The sequence below is a fragment of the Gallinula chloropus genome (genome assembly GCF_964237585.1).
Source record: "Gallinula chloropus genome assembly, chromosome: 23".
Taxonomy (NCBI): domain Eukaryota; kingdom Metazoa; phylum Chordata; class Aves; order Gruiformes; family Rallidae; genus Gallinula; species Gallinula chloropus.
The window spans coordinates 715882-732008 of NC_140108.1; the positions used below are offsets into that span (position 1 = coordinate 715882).

The 16127-nt window shown below is 40.6% G+C and overlaps 1 protein-coding gene across 4 annotated transcripts in view; it reads right to left on the bottom strand.

Annotated features, from left to right (window-relative positions):
* The window catches only part of VPS13D (vacuolar protein sorting 13 homolog D), a gene marked incomplete at its 5' end in the record, with an annotated part of 105182 nt that overhangs the window by 79258 nt on the left and 9797 nt on the right, over positions 1-16127 (bottom strand). For 2 of the 4 annotated variants that reach the window (XM_084274448.1, XM_084274447.1), the window contains 10 exons: positions 2484-2666; positions 3635-3815; positions 4670-4796; positions 5283-5373; positions 6275-7309; positions 8040-8191; positions 8525-10747; positions 13392-13524; positions 14700-14830; positions 15486-15650. In XM_084274448.1, coding sequence (XP_084130574.1) covers positions 2484-2666; positions 3635-3815; positions 4670-4796; positions 5283-5373; positions 6275-7309; positions 8040-8191; positions 8525-10747; positions 13392-13524; positions 14700-14830; positions 15486-15650 — 4421 coding nt within the window. Of the gene's footprint in view, positions 1-1078; positions 1127-2483; positions 2667-3634; positions 3816-4669; positions 4797-5282; positions 5374-6274; positions 7310-8039; positions 8192-8524; positions 10748-13391; positions 13525-14699; positions 14831-15485; positions 15657-16127 lie in introns of all 4 variants that reach the window. The other 2 variants (XM_084274445.1, XM_084274446.1) reach the window with 2 other exon arrangements.

Genomic DNA, 16127 nt, shown 5'->3' on the forward strand with positions numbered 1-16127 from the left:
CTACAATTCTGTGATTCTGTGATATGCCATGGTTTCTGCAAGATCATGTCTGCAACTTAATTCTTTTATTAGAACACATGAACTGAGATGCCTATACATGAAGTTCTTTTCTGCACTTTAAATACTTCAGTCATAACAAAATGCATCCCCAAATTTTTCTGCAGTGGCTAAGCTGAAGAGAGAATAAATCCCTACCCTCACTGTTAAAATCCCCTCAGGTAAAAAAAGAAAAAGCTCATTTATATCCATGTATAACATTTTAGACACTTCCCCATCACCAGTGGAAATCTTACCAGATTTCCAACCTGCATGCTGCTGTCTCACACCAAAAACCTGCAAAGGGTTGTAGCTTGCTAGTAAAAACATCCCATCACCATTAGGAATTTATTCCCCCAAAGACATATGTCTGGTGGAACAAGTTTACACACTTTTAAACTCTGAAGCCAATTTCAGGGTTTGTTTAGTCTGTCCTCATTTAAATTTATTACCCTCATGTTTCAGTTTTATTCAGCTTCACATGTCCTAGCAGGTAACATCCATCTGCCTGTAGTGATTTACTTGCTCCTTATTCTGGGATTGCTCTTTAGTTGTGACTGGAGTGTTGTTACTACCATTCCCCACTTGCTTTCTGTGTCCAACTTCTGATGTCACTGTACAGTCTTTGCACATAAATTTTCTAGTTTTAATTATTAATTTGACTTGCCTTGTGTGGTTTTAAAGTATTACTCACTGGAAAAATTCATTGCAGTCATGACCAAGGATTTTCAGATTAAAAATATGAAGAGATTAACATGAAACATTATACTGTAAAGACAAGATTGAAAAGTACATGCAAAGGAAAGCCATCATATCATCTGTGAATATATGCAATAAATCCAAATAAACAGCTCCTCAGACATGCAGAAAGAGCACACCACAACAAACTTAAATCAAATTCTTACAGAATTAAGCAGTCTTTATAACAGTAACATATTTTTAATGCATAAAGGAACTATTAAAGTGCTAAATTCCACAAGAAAATCTCCTTTTTTTAAAAAACTAATGAGAAGCACCTGAACACTAGAAAGATATGAAATACCTCAAATAAAACCGGATCCTTGTATGCATTGCCTTGTAAAATCAGATCCTCAAAAACAAACATAGCACACAGAAAAAATGAAAACAAAATAAAAAAAAAACCCAACCCCAAACCCCATCTGATCCCATTCCAAGGCCCCCAAAGTTCCACAGTGTGACATAACACGTTATTTTTTCAGTTGAAATAAAATTACCATCAAACATCTTTTCTTTTAACTTCTAACAATAAATTCAGGAATCTGCCACATACAGACCTTTAAAAATGTCAGGACAGAGGAGTACAGAAAACAATACAATATTACAGCCCATTGTTTCCTTACAGTAAAAGACGCTGGGTGACAGAAGTCAGACAGAGTAAAAGACACACCACAAAATGGCTGCAGCAATTTGGTTCACCTAATTTCTGTTCCCCTTTAAAATGGGATTGGGCGTTGGTTCCCAGAACCCATCTTGTGGCACAGGTTAGATACAAGTAAGCCACCCATGAGGGATCTTCCTGACCCCAAATTTTATGGCCACATTGCTCAATGCCACCAACTATTCACTAGCTTTAGGCTCAAGCATTTGCTAGAAACCTTTTGTTTCTAGCAAAGCAACTACACACACTCAATTTCATTAAGAGCAGGGAAAAAAAACCAAACTCAATTAAAACCAGTTCTGCTCTCCAGCATGCTCCAGCATGCTCAGCTAACACAGATCTATATTTTCTGCTACTCATGCTGCTGAAAATTTCTTTGGCAAAGAGTTAAAGGACCTACCCCCAACAAGGGCAGCTCCAGCAAGCTCCCCAGACCCAGCTGCCCTCAGAACCTGGCCGGAGACAGCAGCTGGGAATGATCAGCAGCAGGACACTGCCATGGGCTGTTTGGCTACTAGTAGTACAAAGTCTATATATACATGAGAGGAACATTACAAAGAGAGGCTGAGGGAGCTTGGCTGGTTCAGCCTGGAGAAGAGAAGGCTGTGGGGGGACCTCATTGCAGCCTTCCAGTCCCTGAAGGGAGCAGAGGAACAGGAGGGGAATCAGCTTATTAAAGGGCAGAGACTGGCAGGACAAGGGGGCTGGAGTGAAGCTGGAGGAGGGAAGGGTTAGATGAGATATTATGAGGAAGTTTTTTACAGAGAGAGTGGTGAGGGGCTTGAACAGGCTGCCCAGAGAGGGGGTGGGTGCCCCATCCCTGGGGGTGTTCAAGGCCAGGTTGGATGGGGCCCTGGGCAACCCTGTGTAGCTCCAGGCCTGGAGGTTGGTGTCCCTACCTGTGGCAGGGGGGTTGGAGCTCTGTGATCCTTGGGGTCCCTTCCAACCCAGCCCAGTCTATGATTCTACAATTCTATGAGAGAATCATTTACCATTTTGATATAGAAATAAAGTGTGCAAGAACTAGAAAAAACACATGCCTTCTTACCTTGTTCTTTAGTGAAAAGGTACCCGGCATACCCGCAAACAGGAATCTGTTCTTGACTTTCAGCTTCCCAAGGTTCGCCACAATGAGACTGTTAGACCTGGAGCTTTCGGGTATGAGCAGAACAGGCGCTCCGGCCTCGATATCAAGAAGAACCCGGGAAGCTCGCTGGGCTTTATCTCTTACCTGGGAAGTGAAAAAATTCATTTTTACAAAATAATTTAAAAAATACAGGAAGCCAGTGATGATCTGACATTGATCAGCACCGACTCCAGGAACACTATTCCTTGATTTACAAAATTACGATGTAGGAATACTGTATACCAAAAAACACAGAAAAGAACTTGAACTCTTGTTTTAGGCAGATTAAAGTCTAGGTAAGAAAGGCTATGAGAGAGACAGCATTCACTGAACTGAGAGGCACAAAAGCCACTCCACAGCTCACGACTCAAAGAATACTTAAGAAAAAGTATGTACAAAAGGAAAAGAAACGTCATCTAGAACAGATGTTTCAAAATCAGCTTCAAACTTCCTAACAATGAAGTTATTTTAATACATGCAAGTATTAACTGTCTTTATTCCAATTATGAGAAGTAACTTCTTAAACAAGACTGTTACAATTAACTATATTAATCACTCCCACATTAGGTTTTGTACAAAACAGGCTATGACTGTCGTGATTATTTACATGCTCTTTTTATTTTCTTTATGAGCTTCTTTACATGCATCTGATTTTCTCAGTCTACCAGCCATCATACTTCACTGAAGACATACACCTGGGTAGAAGAGAAGACCTTCTCACTGGCTTCATCTTCAGGTATAACTACCTGGTGGGCAGTGCAGACAAATCTGCAGCCCTTTCTGTCCAGCATCACCAAGATGGGAAGACACCTATTCCAGCACATACTGCAGGATCCAGGTGCCAGAGTTTTTTGTCACAGGCAAATTTGGTATTCTACACTTAAAACAGTGGCAGGATGGTCCTAAATAAGGTATTTTAACTAGAAGTCGAGTATGAGCAATCTCCACTACCATCAGAACTCTAAATCCTCCCCTCATTCCAACTCACTGAGATGATGCATGAACCCAAACTTGATGCTGCATTTCGACTTACAGAAGTAGGCTAGGAAAGAACAACAAAACCCCAGACATACTGTTTGTCCTTCAATTGCTGCTCTTTGCCGCCCCAAGACGTCCTGAAGCTGAGTAAAATGTTGGATGAAAGACACCACCTCTGCCTGGAACCGCTGAGTGTGCACGTACTGCACAGACGCCATTCGCAGAGTGACACGGATGTCACACTCCCGCTGCAGCAGTGGGTCTGGCCTCCCGTATCTATGGGAAAGGTTGGGAGTAAGACTCAGCTACATCAGCTGTTTTACAAAGAGTGCTCTTCTATTTTTTCTCATTCAGAATAACAATTTAGCTGATGTTCACAGAATATAAGCAAAACTACTTCAATTCTAGGTAAGGAAAGCTACTCACATTAATTATTTCTAAATTACACATATTTAATTGCTACTGAGTTTTAAAATTAAGCAAACAGGAAAACTACATTTGGAGTGTACCTCTAATCACTACACTGAGCAGATGCACCTTTAGTGATTTTATACATCTGAACAGCAGCTTGTAAGTATTCTCCTGCATGGTAACATGTAGATTCATCTCTGAATCAGTGTGCTGTTACATCTGAAATTAACTCCGTAACATCACTTGGATAATTCCTAATGTGATTAATTCTAGTGGGTGGAGGAGGGGGGTGGAAAATGGTGAAACATCACAGGGTAAGAACTCTTGTGTTACACAAAGCAGAACTTCAAGAGTACACTGTGACCAAAGCAAATCCTTAATTCCAAAACTAAGAAACAGAAAATCTATTTCCTCAGCTGAAAACCTCTTCCAATCACTACTTTATCTAGGAACAAACTATCACCTAAGTACTTTTGAGAACAGCTTTAGAGGGAAAGCAAAAGCAGTTTTTCCTGATAAGCCATGCACACTGCAGGGCACAGAACCTTATGACTGACAATGTTCAAAGCCTCATTTAAGTCACAAGCATCCAAAGCAGAATTATGCAGACCAGACAGTTGTGGGTTTGGAGGTTTGTTTGGGTTTTGTTTTGGTGGGGCTTTTGGGGTGGGGAGTTAATGGTGCTAAGCACTGAGTAACAAGAAAGTTGAAATACATACTTATAGACTTGGAAAATGAGTGCCTCCTCCCCACTGGTAGTGAAACGTTCTCTGTAAAACTCCCCATGAGCTGTGAGATCACTTAAGGACAGACTTCCAATGCTTCCTTGCAGGGCTAAATCTCCCTCTGCAAAACAAAAGACAGATAATTAGTATCTTCAAACACAGTTCAGTTACTAAAACCTCAAAGATTTTATTGGTGGGATAAACTCATTACAAGTAATGAAGTCATATTTGACAAAACACTCAACTTCATGTTCAAAGAAAACCACGTATTTCTGCTACAGAGATTTTATTAACCCAAACATAACTCTATGTGATAGCACCACTTAAATCTATGAAAATTTAGATAGGAAAAAGAAAAAAGAAAAAGAAAACCAGTTCTAACCCAGTAAGAGACAGTATTGGTCTGCTCTGTGAATGTGAACTGTTAAAATTCTAGCCAATCTCAGCTAAAATGATCAAGGGTTTGACAGCTGTGTGGGATGCAAGCATTAAGCAGCAGTGGGAAGAGAATTTACATCTTGCCCAGGAAACAAACCGACAAACCCCAAAATAAAAGCATTAGGAATCCCAACTCCAGCACTACAGCTCAGCCCTCCACTCTACTCACCAATCACTTCCAAGTGAGCCGCAAGCTTCGACACACTGGCCTTAGCGAGCTCACTAGTCGTCTTATTCAGTACTAATGATAAAGAATGGACCTGGGCAAAGAAGAAGGGACAGACTGGTATTAAACAGTATGACTTCACAGCTGGAACAGCTTGTTTTGTTTGTTTCAAGACAGTTGCACTGTAAAACGTAAGTGGCAACAAAGAATTCTCTGACTGGGAGGCACTGGAGGAAAGCAAGCTTTTTACTTCCCTGTTTGAAAACTAACAGATCTCCCAAGCTGCTCAGAATCATCAGGTTGTCAACAAATCCTAGCACTGTTCTCATTCAAGATTTGCCATTTTTAAGTTAGACTGTAGGCCCTCTGGTCAAAGATTACATATATTTATACATACTTTTTTTAATTAAATACATTTTTATACATTTATATGTGTAGACATGTATTCTATATATTTATAAAAATATGTACTTAGTTTTTCAAAATAAACTCCATAGTGCACAATGCCAACTTCAGTATGTCAGGTCTTTAATACTGAAACAACCTTCTCATTTAAGAGATCACAACATTCAGTCTGTGCCCTGTGTTATCCCAGGGAAGTAACTGTCACTGCCCACCAGACTTAAACTTTCCTCACACCCTCAATCACAAAGCATAGAGCTGGGGTGGGGAGGGGTGTGTGTGTCAAACTCAACCCATGAGATAGTGGGTGGTACTGTATGGTACTTCTGGACACTTCAGTGTCCCTTCAAGTGGCACACATGTCTCAGGAGGGTCACAGAGCAAGGGAACTGAGCATTTTACCAAGTTTGCTTTTCTGTTAACTTCTGGACTTTTTTTCCCACTACATCTACACAGACTTTAAATCTGTTTCTGAATTTGTGTGCATTCTCCACTAGAATATAAATCATTTGATTTTCATGTCACCTTAAGTTTCTATAAACCAGATGTTTTATGACAGACAATCCAACTACTATTTTGCATCTCAAGTATACCTTCAGATCCAGCTTAGTGTTTACAGGCTCTTGGGCTTGAGAAGCTGACAAGGTATTTATTTCTGATTTGATTGTCTGCTGAGTATCTTCAGGCTGCAGCTTCATAGCATGGTTATCAGCAGTGGATCCAATCCCAAAGAAATCCAGTATCACTACCCAAGTTTGCAAAGTAATTAAGACATCTAGACAATTAAAATCAACATCTACACTACGGTTAATTTTGTTATAGCGAGAAGAAAATTCAGGATGTTTCCTATCCACTAGAAATATATTGATATGAACTAATGAATCATCAAAGTTACTTTTTCCACAGGGCAACTTGGATGTGTCTGCTGTTGGAGAAGGAGGTGGAGTCAGAGGATACTCAGAATCAGTGTCTTCTTTTTGCTTCTTACGGGAGGCACAAACTGGTCTTTGGTATAGCTGGAAGACATTAGGTGCTTCTTCCATATGGGAAGGTAGGGAACGTGGCATATCTGGATATTCTACATTGGATACTGAGGGACAAGACTGTGAAAGATATTCCTTGTGTGCTAAACTGGATGGCTTGGGAGCTCCCCTGGACACCATGAGGTTCTTATACATAGAGTCTGGGTTTTTTTCCAGCAGATCTTCCATGAGCAGGGAACGCAAAGCAATCTGAATAGACAGAGTCTGAGGATGATCTTTGGCAAACTCAACATCAAAATCCTGAAACCTGAGGCTGACAAGGCCTTGTGCACCGAGTGTAAGATCACCACTAAGCTGAACCTGGAGCTCTGAGATATGAAAGTTTGCTTGAATTTGAGTAAAAGCTTTTACTTCCCTAACAGCTAATGGCTTGTTTGGAACAGAAGTAAAACTGGAATGGCTGAATAAGCCATTTTCCTTCCGTTCACTTGAGAATTCTGTGCCCATACTGTGAAGCGATGCTGAAGGAGAACTATCACAAGTTGAAGATACAGAAGTAGTTGGAAATTTGTTCAAGTCTTCACTGTAAATTAAATTATCCAAAGTCTGAAGGACTTGTTCATACACATGTTTTGCTAACACGACCTAAAAATGTAGAAAAAAAGAAAGAATCATCACATTAGAGCTCTCCACATTGATAGAATCAGTTCATGTCTTTTAAGACTCACAAGGGGAAAGACTGTAGAATTTCAAACTAGGCAATTTTTAAGTTTGTGCACAAGTGAAAACTAATCTAGAACAAGCCATAACGCAAAGTTGAAGCAAAACAATTCTTCTGTACTAGCTTTGTAAGACAACACAATCTGGAAACACAGAGGACAGGATCCTAGAATAGGATACCTTGTATTCCTAGGCAAAAAGCATCCACACAGTTAATTAATAATTCACCATACAAACTAGCCTTAATTTACCATACTGAGATTATAGAGTAATAAATGGAAAAAAATAATCTCCTTAGGCTTCATTGCTCGTTTCCTTAGTTTTAGAAGCTCCTGCAGAGATTTATTCAAGATAATAGCAATTAAATCCTTCATTTCTACTAGAAATGGAAATAAACATATTTGGACACTGGCACATTTACTTTTCCTTCTGTGATAGATGTTCAGGGTAAGTTACACTTGGACTAATTCATAAAGATATCTAAAATGCCCCAAAAGAACATTCCATTTTGGTCACTGTTAAGACTGTCTCTTCTAAGTACATGTAGAGGGACTGGAATTCTAAACTACCAACACGTTAAACCTAAGGATACTTGCCTGAAAAATACTCATCTTCTATCTTCTACTTTGCTAGTGGAAATACTACTTTACTATACCTGAAGAGGGTTCACAAATTTCCCTTCAATCTTCATAATGCTTGATATTCCAAAGTCTTCATTACTCAGAGGAAAAGTTAAATCCAAATCTCTCTCTAGTGGTACCTTCTCCAATTTAAATTGGATGGTGGTGTTATTCAGGATGTGGAAAGCTGTTGAGAGAAAATAAAATTAAAACAATATAGTAAGTGAATGGATTATCCCATCAAGCCTGTACATGACAGAGAACATAGTAGCTATTGAACATGCTCTGAATCTCTCAGCAATGCTAAAGTAAGTATATATGGCTATGTTTTGTTACATTTCTGCATGAAAGGTGCTATTCAGGTTTTGCTTTTGAGACTAAAAATGGATATGCACCTTAAATTGAACAGTACATTTCAGGAGGATGGGTGAGACATAATATACAATCAGACCTATGGCTAATACACATTTTTAGTACCATGACATACTCATTAAAATAATCAGTTGTTTTATTAACATACCATGGCCTTTATGTAATGATTCAAAGAAGTCATGACGAGTAAAATGCGACTCTTCCTGGCTACTAATACTGGCAGGACCTGAAGAAGAATGCAGTCCATGAGTTATTTCACTTGCAGGCTCCTTCTTGCTTGTAAATTGGCTGCTATTTAAAGAATACATTTTAATGTCTTTAATTTGAACTTGTAGTCTATCACTTGTAGATTCATCTTCTCCTGGTACAAAATTCTGAATAGATATTTGGCCTAGATGACCTACAAGTAGTTCAGAGCTACCAGGCTTCCGAGGTATTGAGACAATTGGTGACTGAATGTTTATATTTAATATAAGCTTAATGGTGTCAGTTTTGAGAGGCTGTGATCCAAATGCATAACCTTCATTATCTTCCACGTTGGCAACCTCTCTTGACCGCGGTGCCGTATCAAACAGAGAGACCATTTCACTGTATTCAGCAGTTTTAGTTGCCAAGACCGTGGTAACTTTTGAGGCTGCACTTTTCAGCATGCTGCGGAAATTCTCCTCCAATTCATCCATTGACAAAGTTAGTTCTTTCAAGAACTTGGCGGAGTGGTTGTAGTGCAAGGAGGCCATTTTGAGGTTGAGAGAACATTCCTCTTTTGACTTTTCTGTGAAAGTGAAGCTTAAAGCATCTGGAAGGCTATTTCCATCCTCAAGCCCTAAGAATAAAGATTCAAAGTGATCTACATCACCAATGAGATTCTCGTACCTTACTGTATTCCCTATGCTGACAACATACTGGTTCTTAACACTCTCTTGTGTAAGGTCCATGAGGTGAAGGCATCCAAGAGAGCCATTTACATCTAATTTACCACACATGGAGACATTGACTTTGGTGCCACCTATACTGGCTGTTGCAATTTTTCTGCCATATTTTTCTCCATTTGTCATGCCAACTGTCCTGAGGAGGAGAACATTTAACCAGTGAATATCAACCGCTACCTCTGTATTCTGCACATAAGTAGACTGGTAGGTTTCCTGTTCCCTCCAGTCTCTTTCCAAGTCAGTTATTAAAGGCTGTGGACTAGCATCTTCTTTTTCCTTCGGGAATGATTTCTGGAGAAACCAAATCAGTTCAACAATGGTCTCTGGATTAAGGATTATATCCAGGTTGTTCACCTGCACAGAGATCACCTGCAGACTGCTATCCAAATTCATTGATGGGCATTCTGCACTCACAAACTGATACTCTAATTTTATCAGGGACTCCTGATCTTTCCCATCATTGCCAGATGAAGTATTCGAGGCTGTAGCGCATCTCTCTGCCAAACTAGCTGCATCTATAGGACGTGCATCATACGGTCCATACACTGGGGACTGAGCCCTGCTGTCTCGAAGACTTCCTGTTGGCACATCAAAACTCAGATTCTTATGAGAAGCCATCAAAAGATCAAAATCTGTTCCATATGTTTGCATAGTATCAACCAGTAACAGGCCATGAACAGTCAGGGACACTTCTGCATCATACGGCCTTTTCACAAAATGGGCATTGGTGCCAAAAACCTTGAGTACAGAGATGTATCGCCCGTTACTTTCAATACCCAGCTGCATGCAGTTGACTTTGAATTCAGCCAAAAGCAGCTGAGATTCAACAAGAACTTCCCTGGTATGTTGCTCCAGCATTACTACGCTCTGTGTGAGGTTCATTACAGAATCATGCAAGCTGCCACGCTGGTCTACCTCAGCAAAAATCTTGTCCTTCCCTAAATGCAGGGCATCAGAAGACTTAGTTTCAGATGTACTCAGCTGTGTGCAGCAGTTCTTCAGAGCTGATATTTTGTCTTCATTGATATGAATTTTCAAGTCTGGCAGATTGCCAGACAAGACAGCCCCTGGGTACCTGGGGTCAGAGGTGTATATCAATCTCCGCTCCAACTGCAGGTGGACGTTGAATTTTTCTACCACATGAGTTGGACCCACATCACTGTCCTGAACGTGTTTCCAGTTGTCTTTCACTCGGCCCACCATGATCTGAAGGTCCATAAATGAAAGGGTGTATCTCTCATACATTTTTTTACTCATCAGGTGGGCTTGCAGCTGCTCTTCACTTATTTCAACCCCCGTAAATTCAGACATTTTGAGGACACTGTTAGCGTTCGATTCCGGTGGGGGGGTATTGGGAGGAGTTGCAAGTGGTGTTTTATATTCCTCATCACTCAGTTCATTGACTTCTGAAGAACAAGTATCTGCACTCCTTTTAGATTCTTCTGTGGATTAAAAATATAATACTTAACAAATAAACAAAAGCATATTCTCCCTCCTCCTTAGATATTTCCCATCATTAGCTGTTGCACATTTTAACCATAGAGTGTATTGGGAACTGTCCTTGCCCTCTTCCACCATCACTTTTTTTTTCCCCTTTCTCAACAGAAAATCTACTACTTTTCTTTCACATACATGCAGATGTCAGTTACAATCTATTAGAAAAATTTATTAAAAGATGTTATTCCTTTTTTTAATCCCACTTCCTAACACTCTACAATTTGCCTTTAATCAAGTTGTAGAAAAAAAATTTTTAATCCATTATTCTGCCTATGCAATTCTTTTGGTCCCAAATACCTCAAAACCAACTGAAAGATAAGAGCTACTGTCCTGGTTTTGGTCAGGATGGAGTTAACTTCTTTTGCAGCAGTGGATGGAATGCTGTGTCTGGGTGTTACAATGAAAGCAGTGCTGGTAACACCCTGACGTTTTTAGTTGTTGTCAGACAGTCAAGGACTTTCTCAGCTCTTCATATTTCTCTATTCATGAGAAAGGAGGGGACGAAGCCAGGACAGGTGACCCAAACTGGCCAAAGAGAGTATTCCATGCCAATTACATCCTGCTCAATGTAAAGGGGGCTGATGGGAGGAGGGGGTGGCTCCGGGACACGCGGTTTTCAGGGGACAGTCGGGTTCCAGGACGGCTCTGGGTGGCACGGCCTGAGCTGTGGGTTGGGTGAGAAACTGCATTGGGTATCAACAGTTCCAGAGATTTTTCACTCTAAAGCCCTGTCAGCATTGTTATATTTTATCTTTCTGCTATTCTAGTAAACTATCCTTATCCCAACCCACGGGCTTTTGGTTTCTTGGTTTTGGGGTTGTTATTTGCCCCTTCCTTTTCCCTTCCTTTCCCTTCCCTCAACCCCCACCACGCTTCTCCCTCTCCTCTTTTCCTTTAAAGAGCAGGCAGCTGCCTGGATCTCGGCTCCCAGCCGGGGTAAAACCACGACAGCTACTTAACTACAATATATTTATGACCAGACATTTTTGTCCAATTAACTTTACTTTCTAACAGCACCTTTAATTTTACTATCACAAGGATTTTTTTCCACTCTGCAAAGCAGGAACACTGACTGAAACGTGTTTTTTTTTAAACTCAGGCAACCACAAACAGCCCCACACCTCAATTTCACAAGGAAATACAAATCAAACCTGCATAAACAATTTCTGTTCCTTTTCTAGTTTGCCTTAAGACTGAACCTATTAAAAAAGAAACTACTAAAACCTTGCAGAGATTAGTTGGTGCTAGAAAAGACTAAACGATTCAATGATATCCAGAGTGAACACATTCCAGTACAGATGGTTTTGGGCTGGACACCTCAGCTTTCCACTGCACCTCAGAACAGCTCATTGTTTCCTTTTTAAAGTACAGCTGTAGGAATACCACATAAATACCTCTTCCTACTTTTTTAAACATATCCTTACACACCACGGAGCTGAGCCAGATTTTAAGTAGGTCTAAATTTATTTACAGGTTCCATTGTACTGTACTTTCTCTTTTCATTTCCCTGCATTGTTCTCCTAGGAAGCAACGATTTGGTTAAGAAGCAATAACCTTAACTTTTGATGCAAGCCAAGGACACCAATTGTCCTTTCATTGAGCTGGCTGTAGGCACACATGTGAACAAGAGAGACCCATGTGACCCCAAAACTGGAGGGTTTATTCAAAGCATACTCTCACTGGGAGTGCTCTCCCAAAAGAGCATTCAACAGCTACACCTTAAACCACTCCTAGACAAAAATCAAATCTAGGGTCGTATTGTGTCCAGTTCTGGGCTCCTTGGTTTAAAAAGGACAGGGATCTCCTGGAGAGAGTCCAAAGAAGGGCCACGAAGATGATTAGGGGCCTGGAACATCTCCCCTATGAGGACAGGCTGAGTAAGTTGGGACTCTTCAGCCTTGAGAAGAGAAGACTAAGGGGGGACCTAATTAAAGTCTATAATTATCTTAAGAAGGGGATGCAGGGGGAATCAGCCAGCCCCTTTTCAGTGGTCTGTGGGGATAGGACAAGGGGCAATGGCTGCAAGTTGGAGCACAGGAAGTTCCACACCAACATGGGGAAGAACTTTTCCCCAGTGAGGGTGAGGGAGCCCTGGGACAGGCTGCCCAGGGGGTGTGGAGTCTCCATCTCTGGAGAGATTCCAGCCCTGTCTGGACGCCTATCTGAGTGATACGTCCTAGGGAGCTGCTTTGGCAGGGGGGTTGGACTCGATGATCTCTTGATCAATTCTATGATTCTATGGTTCTATGATTCTATGATCAAGTGCCTGACACACAGGCTCCACACCTCTTCACGGCCTTCAAGAGGTTGAAGGTATCACAAGGGTGCCTTGAATTTGAAAGTTAATCCCAAAACAACTCCAAACCCCCAACACCACCAAAAAGCCCAACCCAAACACACCAGGCCCCGTTATTTTAAAACTGTATATTGACCTTAATTAAAAATCTATTGCTAAAGCAGAATTATTATGTGAAACTCTATAGACATATGGGGAAATAACCTTAAGACCTCTCTATGTTCTACAGAGATGGAAGAGTTTCTGGGAGAAGGTGGAAAGAAAAGGAAAGCTGCAATAATTCTAGCTCATACCTTGAGAATTGGTAAGTAATATTCTTCCCAGATCTACAACAACTAACACGGGATCAGCACATTTGAAATCATCAGGAAAGATCACCTGAGGGGCAGAAATATCAAGGCACACGGTCCAGCTTTTGCTGTTCTCCTGAAAATAAAGAAGAAAGAAATAATGGCCCACAAGAAATAGCTTCCCCTCACATACAAAAAGAGCTGTGCAAAACAAACTGATCTAGTCAGCCACTTTTTCACCTGAAGATCTAAGCTTCCCACACATCAGTTGTATCAAAGCTTGGTAGTGAACCTCCCTGATAGCTAAGAAAAGGCATCTACCTTTTACCTGACACTGGCTCAGATAAATCCTTGTCATGCTATCCATAAATGCAACAGGCTGTGTTTTATCAAACTATTACTTTTTCCAGAATCATTATTTTTTCAGTTCAATGAAAACAATACAATCCAACTACCTTCCACCAATACTGCTTAGCTCTGCACCTTGGGGTTAACGATACAGGTACCACTACTACTTAAAAGCTGAAGAATGAGCAAAAAGCAAAATAAAAGTGGATTTTTTTTCTTAATTTAGACAAGAATCTTTCAATAGGGTACACACAATTTAGGAAGTGTGAAGTAACAAGCTCCAACGCACCCTGGAGCCAATAAGTTGGTATGAAGTCATTCATCTCAGTAATAGGGTCAAGAACAGAAAAATACTATTCTGTCATTAATCACAACAGGTTTGCACCACAAAAATGGATTATTTGACAGCAAAAAGGGCTGGAGGGCAAATCCTCTGAGGAACGGCCAAGGGAGCTGGGGGTGTTCAGCCTGGAGAAGAGGAGGCTGAGGGGAGACCTTGTCACCACCTACAACTACCTGCCAGGAGGGTGCAGAGAGGTGGGCGATGGTCTCTTCAGCCAGGGGACAGGAGATGGGACAAGGGGCAATGGGCTCAAGCTGCCCCAGGGCAGGGTCAGAGCAGATGTGAGGGAAAAGTTCTTCCCTGGCAGAGCTGTGGGGCTGTGGCACAGGCTGCCCAGGGAGGGGCTGAGTCACCTTCCCCTGGGTGGTTTAAAAAAAGGGTAGATGAGGTGCTCAGGGATATGGTTTAGCACAGGATGGGAATGGTTGGAATGGATGATCTTAAAGGTCTTTTCCAACCTTGTGATTCTGTGAAAAGACGTACTACCGTACCGCATGTAAAACCCTCCACTTTCTTAAGACCACACAAACAAACAACAACCAACCCCACTCTTCAGAGCTTCAAGTCCCATAAAATAGGGTAAAAAAGCCTACATAAACATTCTGGGGGCAAAAACTTACAATGAAGTCTCCTACTAGTAAACGATCAATAGTTTGCCTGATTTCAGCTTTTGTCTGCATTTTCAGCTTGTTGTACTGTCTTCTGGCAGCTTCAGCCACTCGTGCCTCTAACTCAGATTGATATCCAAAACCTGCACAAGAGAGAGAAAACTGACTAGGTATAATTATGTTCATCTGTTATTGAATCTGGGGAAATTAAATAGAAAAAAAAAGAGAGGAAAAAGAAAAAAAGAAAATATCTATTTTCAATTTTAGCAGTAAAATATATGACAGGAAAACACAGCAGTTGAAAGCCACTGGCTGTACCTACACACCAGGCAGCTTCACAGAAAAAAGGAAGCATCTAAGCACAAAAAAACTGCACCAAAAAGAACACTTCCCAAACCTTCTTCTGGTCCTTGACAGACCTTCAACCTGCATCGCTAAATCTGAAGGAAAGAGGGTGGTAAGTATGGCAACAGAGGAGAATTTGAGCAAACATTAAGAAGCTCATGGAATGTGTAGGGAGTCTTTTTTTGTTCACTGGTTTGGTTGGTTTGTTTTAAACTTCACTGTTATAATTTATGGAATATTCTCATCTTGTGAGAAAAGGTATCAGCCACACCTCTGTGCCAGGGAACTCCAAAAAAATCATTCAGAGGAGACTCAGAGTATTGCTGAATTTGAAGTGGAGATTCTTTTCATTAGTGCTTTGTAAGAATGAAAAAATAAAATAAAAATCAAAGGTAAAGATATAATACCACAAAAATCCCACCCAACCCCAATAAAAAAACATGTAAGGTTAACCTGAGGTATGAACCCTTCCCTTGTAGAAGAAGTCAGCTACTTTCTTAATGGCTTGTGGATTGTAAATGATATTTAGAGGTCTTGTACTGACTTCCAGGCGCCTCTCAAAATTACTGTGGATTGGATTTCTTTCGTAAAGCATCTCAAACACTGGGGCATCAGGATCTGTAACTGAATAATAAAAAAAAAAGAGTTACAAAAAGCAGTTGTAAAAAAAAAAACCCAAAACAAACGAATGGACTAAAGCAAAAAACAAACCCCAAAGAATTTAACAACTGATTTTTAATTGGCACTACAAGGAAAGCTGAAAGCTGTACTTGTCTGAAAGTTCTTCAGCAACAGAAAAGCAAGTATTATGATCACCTTCTACAATCAACTGAATTCAACATGTTTGCACATACAAAAGCTTTGGGGTCCTACTATTGAACTACCAACAATTTATTTCTTTTTTTAAACCAAGGCAAAGAGCAAATGCAACTCCCATTTCCTTGAAATACCTTTCTTCTTTAAAGTCAGGTTGCACACCCCCTATGTCTGAACAAAGCACCTATGATTTTATCATTACCATATGGAAAAAGCATTTCCATGAATTCAAACTCTAGACATTCAAGTTTTGAACCTTATGATTTGTAGGAATTAAAT